At 39.4% G+C, this 12803-nt stretch overlaps 1 protein-coding gene across 1 annotated transcript in view; it reads right to left on the bottom strand.

The window, feature by feature from the left end:
• Positions 1-12803, bottom strand: part of LOC108265830 (alpha-2-macroglobulin) — a 36384-nt gene that overhangs the window by 14617 nt on the left and 8964 nt on the right. Inside the window, exons 14-26 of the mRNA XM_053680555.1 lie at positions 11964-12134; positions 11258-11488; positions 10887-10950; positions 10510-10658; positions 6056-6205; positions 5751-5915; positions 5033-5108; positions 4814-4961; positions 4511-4736; positions 3861-3987; positions 3056-3177; positions 2298-2346; positions 1859-1942 (exon numbers count right to left, since the gene is read on the bottom strand). Of these exons, the coding sequence (XP_053536530.1) occupies positions 1859-1942; positions 2298-2346; positions 3056-3177; positions 3861-3987; positions 4511-4736; positions 4814-4961; positions 5033-5108; positions 5751-5915; positions 6056-6205; positions 10510-10658; positions 10887-10950; positions 11258-11488; positions 11964-12134 (1762 nt within the window). The remainder of the gene's footprint in view (positions 1-1858; positions 1943-2297; positions 2347-3055; positions 3178-3860; positions 3988-4510; positions 4737-4813; positions 4962-5032; positions 5109-5750; positions 5916-6055; positions 6206-10509; positions 10659-10886; positions 10951-11257; positions 11489-11963; positions 12135-12803) is intronic.

The following is a 12803-nucleotide window of genomic DNA, read 5'->3' as shown; positions in this document are numbered from 1 at the left end:
GGGACGGTTCAGTGTGGACCCAACTGCAGCATGAAAACTCCTGCTAGTAAAAAAGTGGTCAAAAAGAGTTTATATACCCCTAGCCCTACCCCTAGGTCAAATTATTCGTAAACATGGAATTAGCTTCCACTGTTATGCTGATGATACACAGCTGTATGTTTCAGCGAAGCCAGAGGACAGACAGAAGCTTAGTAAAGTTGAGGATTGTGTAAAGGACATTAGACATTGGATGTTAATTAACTTCCTTCTACTTAATTCTGATAAAACAGAAATACTTTTATTAGGCCCACGTGTAGCTAGAAGTATTCTTTACGATCACATGGTTACTCTGGATGGTCTTTCTGTTTCATCATGTGCAGCAGTTAAAGACCTTGGAGTGATTATTGACTCTAGCCTATCATTTGATGCTCATGTAGATAATATTACTAGGATAGCCTTCTTTCATCTCAGAAATATTTCTAAAATAAGAAACATATTGTCACTACATGATGTGGAAATACTAGTTCATGCATTCATCACCTCTAGATTAGATTACTGTAATGCCTTACTGTCTGGATGTTCCAGTAGGAATATAAATAAGCTCCAGTTAGTCCAGAATGCAGCTGCTAGAGTCCTAACTAGAACTAGAAGATACGACCGTATCACACCGATATTATCAATACTGCATTGGCTCCCAGTAAAATCTCGCATTATTTATAAAATACTCTTATTAACCTATAAAGCACTAAATGGTCTCGCGCCACAATATCTAAGCGACCTTTTGGTTTTATATGATCCGCCACGCCTACTTAGATCAAAAGATGCAGGCTATCTGACGGTACCTCGAATAGTGAAGGCTACAGCAGGGGGAAGAGCTTTCTCTTATAGAGCCCCACAGTTGTGGAACAGTCTTCCTATTAGTGTTCGGGACTCAGACACAGTCTCAGTGTTTAAGTCTAAGCTTAAAACGTATTTGTTTACTCAAGCCTACCCTGACTAGATTCTGTTCTACTACTTCGCAGTCATAATTATCTTTTTTCTCCCTCTCTCCTTTTGCCGAGCCCCACACGAATTTATGGAGATACTAGAGATCCAGATCCTTTCTGCCTCTGGATGGAGCTCAAATCTTCTTTAATTCCAGACTGCTGGGACTACGGCTGCTCCTAACGCCATACAGACTTCATATAAATCCATAATGAACTTTTTCACACTAACTGTTGTTACCCAGATGAGGATGGGTTCCCTTCTGAGTCGGGTTCCTCTCAAGGTTTCTTCCTCTTAAAACATCTTAGGGAGTTTTTCCTCGCCACCGTCGCAACTCAGTGTCTTGCTCAGTTGGGATAAATTCGCACCTTTAATATCTGTATACCGTGTTGATATTTCTGTAAAGCTGCTTTGAGACAATGTCTATTGTAAGAAGCGCTATACAAATAAAATTGAATTGAATTGAATATAGAATTTTCACCCCCACCCTCAAAAATAAATAAAATCATTTTATACATCTGTTAGTTGTGCATCCCTTCTTGCGTCTTTTATCTTTGTCGTAGGATCTTTCTCTTTCCCTGGCCATGCCTAAATTCTACCTTGTTTCTTCCACTTTTATTCTTATTTTCCTTTTTGTCTTCTTTTTTCCTTTTTCCTTTCACTCTTACCTGGGGCATAGCTCTGACATACCATACCAGTCACCCCTCTACAAAGTTGTAACAAAAGGCTGCATCAAAGGCTGGCCTTAAGTATCCTGCCTGTCAGGTGCAGGCAATCCAGGTTAATCAGCCTGGAGGATTGCTTATTTATTAACTTGATTTCATGCTGTAAGTTATACTCAAATGCTTCTAATAATGGTCCAAACTGATGAAATAGAAACAGTTCTTCAACTCACCCAGGACAGAGACTGAGGCCATGGCTGAACCTTCCACGAACACCTCAGGCAGAGTCAGTGAGACGGTCGTCTGGACAATACCATCTACCAAAACAAAAGCCAAGGGGAAAACATGTGGTACAACTGCATAAACCCAGTGTTTAGTTCTTAAACAAGACCCTTAAACTGTCGTCAGTGTGTTTGGATCCCATCCTGTCAAACATTCTTTGATTAATTAGAACTAAATATCATATAAATGTAACCGTATAGAATTAACCACATGCCTCCTCCTGAGCAGTGACCCCTACACCAAATAATCCTTGTATTTCTGAGCAATGAAATCATAAACTGCTCTGTACTAAAGTACTAAATGATCAGTGAACAATTCTAAAACACAATGATAATATGAATCAGATGGTTAAACGTTACAAATAAGGTGAAGGAATGAAGTGAGTCTGACCTGGACAGAGAAGTTCATTGTAGCTTTTACATAGTTTGGTTCCCTCAGCCTGAAAATGGCAACAGAATAATAATCCAATCATCAAGCACAATTACATCTTAATACATAATACATAATAATACATAATTACAACTTAAGTTAAAAAAATATGAACTTAATATTTATTATACATTATATTATGAAGAAGTTTTATGAAGTTTTATGAAGTCCCTTAAGTTGAGCGTTTCTTAATAGCATCAACTTTAAGCCCTTGTCTTTAAACTGTAAAAACAAAAACAAAATCAGGATAGAAAATGCATTCTACAAAAGTAAACTTATTACAAAATTGAAAAGTTTTTCTCTAAACAAAATACACTTGTTCTATAGACAACAGGAACGCTGCACGTTTATATGAGTGGTTATCACAGTGGGATCTGCAGGACTTTTAAGAATTTTGTTCAGGAAATGAAAATCAAATTATTGAGTACTATTGAGTTTGTTATATTTGCCTGTTTGACTAGTCATTTGAGTTGATTAGGGTTTAATCCAAACCTCAATAAAGGTACATAATGTGTCCTGTGAATGTAAGTTCTGAAATATAAAGTTTCATATCTCCAAGAAACAAACAGAATATTACTGTAAACATTTAAACAATTAGCTTAATATTTGAAAGGTTGGATTATGTTCAAAAAATAAATCTGTACTAAGAAATGCATGTTACAGTTCAAGTGGTCTCTGGCTAGATTATATGTTAGTGTAAGTAGTAATAATGTAATCACCTTCACTTGCAGTGTTTTAATGACCATGTCGATGCGTCCTTTCTGTGGTACAGTAACCGGTCTCGTCCCACACCGAGTCGATGATCTCACAGCCTCCGCCGTCACATTGATGCTTACCTCCCCTATAACACACACACACACACACACACACACACACACACACACCATCCATAACTGGAGAACCCACTATTGCTAACGGGATAGGTATAATACATGATGCATCAGTTAGCTCTACGATTAACACCCCTGATAAAGGTTAAAAAAAAAAAAAGGCTTTTGAAAAATGTATTTGTGGATTATTAGCTCATGCTGAAAATCTGAGCAAAATCTAATCTTTGATTAACAAAAGTATTGTAGAAATTTAAATGAACTAAACATAACTAAGAAAGGTTCTCGATTTATATTTTGCTCTTTAAAGTTCAGGAAAAAGATCTAGCAGGGAGCTTTAAATTGTTTCTATTATAAATATAATGTGGAAAATGTTTATATTTTTTGTTATTATCAGGCCACTCATGAAAATCTCTAAGAAAAAATAGTGTATGAAGTTACACTTTGATGAGTTTATAATATTTAATATGCATTTCCCATTGGCGGTGCAGTGATGACCTTGTGATAATATAAAAGTCAGAAATTAGAATGTATCTTATGTCTGGTTTTAATGTGCTGTTTGTAAATGTCAGGAGACAGCTGTGGAACAGAGCAGAAGCTATTTTAAACTATTTCATATTTAAATATATAATTTGAGAAGGTTTACATTTCCATTTCAGCATTTTCTGTGAACTTTAAGTTGAAAGGTTTGACGTACCCAGAACCAGTGGTGTGATGGTCCAGGAGAAGGTCTGGCTCTCGTCAGCACACAGGCAGCTTGTGTAACGGCAGTTTTCACACACTTGTGCTGAGAATTGATTTGAGCCAGCCAAAATCACGTTCACCTTTAACAGAGTTTTCATTCCATCAGCTATCGGAAAACTAACCATACTTTTTCCTCAGTTGATCCTTATTCAAGGAAAAGTAGTGTGACACCAGATGACGGCACAGATGACATCACAGAGTAATTTTCATATTCATTGACTGGAATAAAACATGTTCTAAGGAGTAGGAGGTGTCCAGAAAATGTACCAGTGGGATAAACAATGCTAAGCAGTGATTTGCTGTTGGCTTTACATACTGGTGGAGTCAAGTGAACTCTACTGTCTCAGCTCATAACCAGCAACTGTGATGTGAGCTGGAGGGACATATCAAGTGCAGGACAGTCACTAATATGTGATCAAAAATCTCTAGATTTGTCACCAGGTCCTTTTTTAAAAAAAATATATAGTTGCTAAAGGGATCTAAAAAACTATGTGTGAGGAATCCTTGTAGGAAATTAAAACCATCTGAATGTCATTTTCTCTTAACACTGTGATGCCATATCTTTTTTGAGAAAATATAATTAGACCAAACATGTCAGCTCACCATCATACAGCTTCGAAGGTAGTTGAAGACGGTGGCTTTGAGCGTGAACACTTCTCCTCGGATGACGGAGCTCGGCATGGTGAGGCTTACAAAGAAAGGCTGGAAGGCAGTGAGCTGGGTTTTCGGTGCGACTCCGAACCCAACAGATGATGTACAAAATGCACCAGCCTGCCATGTAGTGATGGAGTCTGGAACCGTTTTAATAACGACCGTTGCTCCAGCTTGTCTGTAGAGGAAAAAACACTGACTCAGTAACACTCAGTCTGAAGAAAGTGGAAACAAATTTCAATTAAACATGCACACCTGACTGAAACGAGATCCCAAATCCACGTCTCTGGGAAATATTTGCGGATCGTAACGACTGATGCGACTGATCCAGTTGATAAACTTGATGTAGCTGAAACATCTTTGGCAAGCATGAATGCCATTTCTGGCACAGCCATGGCTACATCTGTGATGGAACTATACAGTGATATAACATACACATATCATGTCAAAAATGAAATGTGAAAAACCACTTACCTCTTCTCATTGGAAATGGAAAACACTCAATAGGTTTCTTGACTATGGCATTGGTGAGGATCTTGATTCCAACATCCTGAAAAAAAACCGGGAACACAAAATTATTTTTGCATGTTGAAGATAAAATTACATTTCCATCTACATTTTCAATAATAGATTATGACATTTTCACAATATTGTTTTATAGAATTACTTCACATATAAGTCTACATGTATAAGCAAAACAGGAACAGATTTATGGGAAAAAGCAATACTCCGTGTAATTTTTTTCAATTTATGTCTACCCATGAAGGTACTGCAAGGGGTATGATATTATACTGCAAATGATATTTGGAATCATCCACTATGAAACTTAGTACACTGCTAAATAAGTAATTAATAAATCTGTAATGATGTAAACTAATTAATGATGGAGTGGTCAGGATTACGGTTACCAACCCGAAGTCTTCCTCTTATACTACAGCAATTTGTCAAAAATGACAGTTTTTAATGTTGTAACTCATACTGTTTATAGACCCATTTGTGAAACAAGTTAATTCCTGTTCTCACTTACATTATAGCAGCTATGAAAAGTCATTCCCTCACTAGCCTCTGTTTTTTTCTCTCTCTTGAAATTAATAATACAATGATGTATATGCAATAATGTAAGTACAGCAGAGGTGCTGACTCCACCCCCACATCCTCCTCCCTCCCAACACATTTCTATATGATGTCTTACTTTAAAGGTGTTGTACACGTCGATTTTTCCGTAGGCTGGTATATAAATTGGCCGTAGTCTTGCAAATATGTTGATGGGCGGGTTCCCAGAGCATTGGGATGAATCCTCGTCATAGATGTTGTATGGATATCCTGATAACGTCTTTACAGGCAGCATGTTGAACACCTGGAATAATCGGCTGTGATGTAATTCTTCAAAAGGAGTGCCATTGTAATAATTGTTATAATTAACAACATTGCACCTATTGAAAACAAGTTATTATGTAAATGAGTAAACTGAAAGACATTTTGTTAGATTAAACGCACAGATTCCGTGTTGAGCTCGTCCTCTGGTCGCAGCAATAATAGACTCTGATCGATGGCCCTCACTGAACACAGTGATCCTGGGGTGGCTCTCAGGATCAATGACACCTTAGCACCAGGAAGCTCAGACGATTGTGAGAAATTCAGAGACACCTGAAGAACCACAACAATGTAATTAAGTAAGAAAGTAAATAAATAGATAAACTTCTGGTCAATGCAAGAATTTGTCATTTATCGAAACTAACATACCAATATTTTATTCAGGTATTGTCAAGTTCAAGACTAAATCTAATACTTATTAAACTGCTGCTTCATAGAGCTGTCTTGTTACTATGTTAAATGGAAAATCTAAATTCTATCAGTATCTTAATAATAAAACTCTTTTGCCTCAGCACAAACCTCTGGTGGAAATTCAACACTGTGAATCACTATAAAATAATCACCTGTGAACACCATCCCCACTGTGAAGCATGGTGGTGGGAACATAATGTTGCGAGGATGCCTTTCATTAGCATTTGGGGAATCCTAGAAGGAAATCTTGAGACTGGGGTGGAGGTTCACCCTCCAGCAGGACAATGACTTTAAGCATACTGCTAAAGCTACACTGTGGTTCAAAATCATTTGCTCAACTTGAATGTCTTAGAATGGTCCAGACAAAGCCTGGACCTCAAACTGATTGAGAATCTGTAGCAATACTTCAAACTTGCTTATGTTTTTCATGTAATCTGACAGTAAAGTTCCCAAATGAAAACATTTTTAATTCCAGATTGTAATGATACAAAATGTGGAAGAGTTCAAGAGAGGTGAATACTCATGCAAGACACTATTGGTGTAATAGGTGACTGGTTCAGAGGCAGATAGAACCCAAGTGCAGAGCCAACTGAAAACTGATGTGCACAAGGTGCTAACCAAGGTATCGGGAGTAGAGAAGTGGGGCTAGGCCTTTGAAAAAAAACTTAGGACATTGTTGAATGATTGTTGAGTAGCACTTTGAGGAACTCCTCACCCTATGAACATTTTTCCCTTCAGGTGGCAGTACCAGATATCTCTGGTCTGAGGTTAAAACAGCAGGTAGAATCCTTCATTCTTCAGTGGCAAGGCTAGAGATGATATTTTGTGAGATATGAATTGAAAGGAGTTGAAGCCTGGACGAGGTTGTGGTCATGCATTTAACATGCTCTTTAATGTTGCACGGGGATCTGGGTTGGTGCTCTTGGTCTGGCAAACTGGGATGGTGGTCACTATTAAAAAAAAAAACTTGGATGCGGTGTTTTCCAATTATAGGGAAATCACACTCCTCAGCCTTTGAGGAAAGGTCCATGCCAGGGTTCTGGGGAGGATACTCCATCTTATAGTTGAACCTACAATCCAGGAGGAATTATGCAGTTTCCTCATAAGCCATGGACCAGCTCTTTACTCATGCACACCTTTGGGAAAGGTAATGGTCATATGCTAATTCACGCTAAAGGTGTTTATGGATTTGGAGAAGGCCTATAATCATGTTCCTTGACAATGATGGGGAAGGTATTGCAGGAGCCGAGGTAAGGTATCTTGCTGCTGCAATCAAGTCTCTGTATGAGCACAGTGAGAGTTCTGTTGGCATTATTGGTGTTAAAGTAGGTGTGGAACCTCATCAAGGGTGTGTCTTGTCTCAAACCCTGTTTATGGTTTTCATGGATGGGACATCAAGATACAGCCAAGGCTGGAGAGGCGTTTGGTATGGGGGGCTAGTACTATTCCAAATATTTGAAGATGGTGTTGTTCTTTTGGCACAGTCTTAAACCTAATCAGTGATCCACTCTCAAACATTTGGCTGCTAAGTGTGAAGGGAGTGGGATGAAAATCACCACCTTCAAGTTCTAGATCCATAACTCCCTTCAGTTGAGGAGAGGGATGTTGATCTGGCAGAGATTTAAGTAGTTTGGAGTGATTAAAAAACAGCACAAGATTGACAATCAGATCGGGTCAGCAGAAGCAGTGTTATGATCATTGTACTGGTCCATGTTGTTGAAGCAGAAGGTCAGATTTTGGACATGGTCATCTGTTTACCAGTCAATCTACTTCCATATCCTCACCTATGGTCATGAGTTGTGGGAAGTGCCTGATTTCCAGGCCAGCAACCCTTCAGAGAAACGTTGTTTCAGTGCCTGAAATGAGGTACCTCTGAAAGGTTGATGGACTTACTCTCTCTTAGCTTAAGGAGCTTAACATTCTATTAGAGCCCCACACTAGGGCCACTGCTCTGTCTCTATTGAAAAAAATCTTTTATCCACATATCTACATATGAAGTATTTGATCCCCTGCTGATTTTGTACATTTGCCCACTGACAAAGAAATGATCAGTCTATAATTTTAATGGTAGATGTATTTGAACAGTGAGAGACAGAATAACAACAAGAAAATCCAGAAAAACGCATGTCAAAAATGTTATAAATTGTTTTGCATTTTAATGAGGGAAATAAGTATTTGACTGATCTCAATCAGAAAGATTTCTGGCTCCCAGTGTCACGTCCCTTGAATCGGCACAGAAGCAGGAGCGGGCGGCAGGTGTAGAGCGTCATATCGGGAAGTTCAAGAAACGTAGTTGTAGGACAGGCAAAGGTCAAGCGATCGGGCGAACAACACAAACGGGGTCAGGCCGAGAGCGTAGTCGAAACCGGAAACAAGGGTACAAACTAGAACGGCTTGGTAACGCAGAGAAACGAGTTGACTGAGCATATACTTCGCGTAGATTCTGGGTGATGACTTCCCTAAGTACTAGCGGTGAGAGTGTGTGTGTGTTATTGGTGCCAGGTGTGTCTGATCAGAACTCCGGGGATGGTGAGCGCATGCGTGCATGAGAAGTGAGTGTTGCATCTTGGGAATTTGAGTTCTGATCGGACTGAGCTGTGACACCCAGGTGTCTTTTATACAGGTAACGAGCTGATATTAGGAGCACACTCTTAAAGGGAGTGCTCCTAATCTCAGCTTGTTACCTGTATAAAAGACACCTGTCCACAGAAGCAATCAATCAATCAGATTCCAAACTCTCCACCATGGCCAAGACCAAAGAGCTCTCCAAGGATGTCAGGGACAAGACTGTAGACCTACACAAGTCTGGAATGGGCTACAAGACCATTGCCAAGCAGCTTGGTGAGAAGGGGACAACAGTTGGTGCGATTATTCGCAAATGGAAGAAACACAAAATAACTGTCAATCTCCCTCGGCCTGGGGCTCCATGCAAGATCTCACCTCATGGAGTTGCAATGATCATGAGAACAGTGAGGAATCAACCCAGAACTACACGGGAGGATCTTGTCAATGATCTCAAGGCAGCTGGGACCATAGTCACCAAGAAAACAATTGGTAACACACACTACGCCGTGAAGGACTGAAATCCTGCACCGCCCGCAAGGTCCCCCTGCTCAAGAAAGCACATATACATGCCCGTCTGAAGTTTGCCAATGAACATCTGAATGATTCAGAGGACAACTGGGTGAAAGTGTTGTGGTCAGATGAGACCAAAATGGAGCTCTTTGGCATCAACTCAACTTGCCGTGTTTGGAGGAGGAGGAATGCTGCCTATGACCCCAATAACACCATCACCACCGTCAAACATTGAGGTGGAACCATTATGCTTTGGGGGTGTTTTTCTGCTAAGGGGACAGGACAACTTCACCATATCAAAGGGACGATGGACGGGGCCATGTACCGTCAAATCTTGGATGAGAACCTCCTTCCCTCATTGAAAATAGGTCGTGGATGGGTATTCCATCATGACAATGTCCCAAAACACACGGCCAAAGAAACAAAGGAGTGGCTCAAGAAGAAGCACATTAAGGTCCTGGAGTGGCCTAGCCAGTCTCCAGACCTTAATCCCATAGAAAATCTGTGGAGGGAGCTGAAGGTTCGAGTTGCCAAACGTCAGCCTCGAAACCTTAATGACTTGGAGAAGATCTGCAAAGAGGAGTGGGACAAAATCCCTCCTGAGATGTGTGCAAACCTGGTGGCCAACTACAAGAAACATCTGAGCTCTGTGATTGCCAACAAGGGTTTTGCCACCAAGTACTAAATCATGTTTTGCAGAGCTTATAACTTAGGGTTTTGCCACCAAGTACTAAGTAACAAGGGTAATATAACCAAGTAAATAACAAGGGTTTTGCCACCAAGTACTAAGTCATGTTTTGCAGAGGGGTCAAACACATATTTCACCAATTAAAATGCAAATCAATTTATAACATTTTTGACATGCGTTTTCTGCTTTTTTGTTGTTATTCTGTCTCTCAATGTTCAAATAAATTTACCATTAAAAGTATAGAATGATCATTTCTTTGTCTGTGGGCAAACGTACAAAAGCAGCAGGGGATCAAATACTTTTTTCCCTCACTTTATCTGAAATTGCGTCATTTTATAGCCCTTGGAATTGAAAGGGGCAAAAAAAAAAAAAGGCTTGCCACCTGCAAGGATTCATTTCTGACCTTGTTAGCCAAACACAGCTGAATTGGGAAGTTCATGCTGTCTGCCACAGCCTCACCACTGGAAAGGATTGTGTACAAGACCACCTGAGCAACCGGGGACAACTGTAGCATGTTCCTCAGTGACAGAAACAGTGTGCCTCTGATCTCCACTACAAAACAGATAAATATTCAAAGTTTAAGTGCATCAGCCACCAACACAGTGCCATTTAGGAGTTAATAATAATAATAGAACAAAATCAAATGAAAAAAGTAAACAAATATCCCAAATAGAATTTACTATATTTTAAAACAAAGTTTTCCAGCACTTACATTTGCAAAAGTACACTGGTTTAAAAATTCATGCGAGTTAATATATGGATGGTGTTATGTTTACTAACCTCTTCCTGAGGGTATAGACACCAAAAGACGTCCTTGCTGAAACAAATGTCCTCTAGACATCACCTACACATTAAAATGAAGATGCATAAATTGCAACGCATGAATTACAATTAAAATTTACAAAAAGGATTTTTGTCATTTTTAAAAGTTAGAACTACTTGGAAGGTCTAAATGAAAATCTGAAAACATACAAGGATTGAGCATTTAAGCAAGTACAAGTATTCAGTTCAGTTAGTACAGAAACAGTCATTTCCAACTCTGATGGTGAAAATTCCAACAAAGGCAAGCATCCTACAATATATGCTGGAAATCCAATGAGTTACAAAGTTTCTTGATTATAAATAAATGTTAGAGTGAAAGCCAAACGCACCATGTAGAAGAAGGATATATAGGGTCGTATGCGTGTTTCGTCACGTATCATGTACTCCGCTTCAATCACAGCATTTTTATCACAGCTGAAAGGCATCGAGCTGCTCCTCAATTTAATAAAACTCAGGCTCTTGGAGTAGAAAGGCTGAAGATAGAGGTAGGCTGTGGGGTAGTATGGTGTGAGCTGATTTGCCACATATACAACTGGTCTTTTGGTCATTTCATACTCTGCCTGTTTAAAAGAATAAATAGAGAAAATCAAAAAATAAAACACTGACATATTACATATTTTTAAACCATAGTGGTGCTGAATTCTCAATTTTGCAAAATCACATCCAATCACATTGGTTTATAAATTATTTAGCTGAAGGCACCACATCATATTAGAAGCTAGTGAGAGAAATTATCTCAGAAAAAGAGATCGTTCACAGAATTTATTAGAGTTTCATTTCATTGGTTCATTTTATTAGTGGTTGCTTTCTGCCCAGTAGACATGTGCCACGCCTTACCAAGCACCCATGCTTTATGAATAAAAACAAAAAATTGCTAATCGTTGAGGCATCCTTAAAAAACACTATGTAAACAATACATCTCTATTGCAGTCTTAACTGCAAGCGGATGGAGACACCTCTCTCATTTCACATCAGAGTTTGTGTTTGAAAAATAAAATAAAAAAAAATGAAAAGAAAAACAAAGACTCCACCCACCTGAAGAGAGACTTGCTGCATACCCCATTCTTGAGTTTCGAGGGAAAAGTTTGCGATGCCTTTGTCATTTGTAACCAGAGTCCACACTGAATTTTTAACATTACCATAACTTACAGTCAGAAACACTACTTTATTTATCATTGGACTGGCGTTTGGGCCGGTCACTTTAACCTAAAGAAAATGGACAGGAACATCAGTGCACAATGTCAGAAACAAAAACATCAAATCAATTAAATTATCACAGACCTTGAATAAGCACAAAATACTGTTTTTAATTACACAAGAGTTGGCACGATATTAAATATCTGACTAGAAAACGTGTAACCCTGTTCCCTGAGAAGGGAACGAGACATTGCGTTTAGCATAACACATGGGAGCACCTCTCGCATGACCAGTATCTGAAGCTTGAGTAAAAACATGCCTATTTATAGGAGTACCATCATCAGGTGACGTGGCAATTAAGCGCGGCGCGTGATATTAATATGGCACCTGTGAACCACGCCATCAGCCTCCATTATCTGAAGCGAAGATGCTATTCACAGGCCTGCCCTGGTATGACAAAGCTACGCAACATCTTCCCTTCTCTGGGAACAGGATTACATGCGTAACCCAGACGTTCCTTTTCAAAGGGATGTTTGACGTTGCGTTTAGCATAACACTATGGGAATGAGAATATCCACGCCGTCATACAGAGGGTACGGCCTGTTCAAAAATACCCAAGCCCGAGAGTCACTGCAAGACACTCGAGCCCGGGGTGGAATGAATATCCAGGCTGTAATAACGAACGAATATCTGTGGCATAGTCCACCCTGCAGCAGAACACACATCCTTTAAGGAAAC

Source organism: Ictalurus punctatus, chromosome 5, assembly GCF_001660625.3.
Source record: "Ictalurus punctatus breed USDA103 chromosome 5, Coco_2.0, whole genome shotgun sequence".
In the NCBI taxonomy this organism is placed as follows: domain Eukaryota; kingdom Metazoa; phylum Chordata; class Actinopteri; order Siluriformes; family Ictaluridae; genus Ictalurus; species Ictalurus punctatus.
The sequence above is the reverse complement of the archived record's forward strand: the minus strand, read 5'-3'. Positions and strand labels throughout refer to the sequence as shown.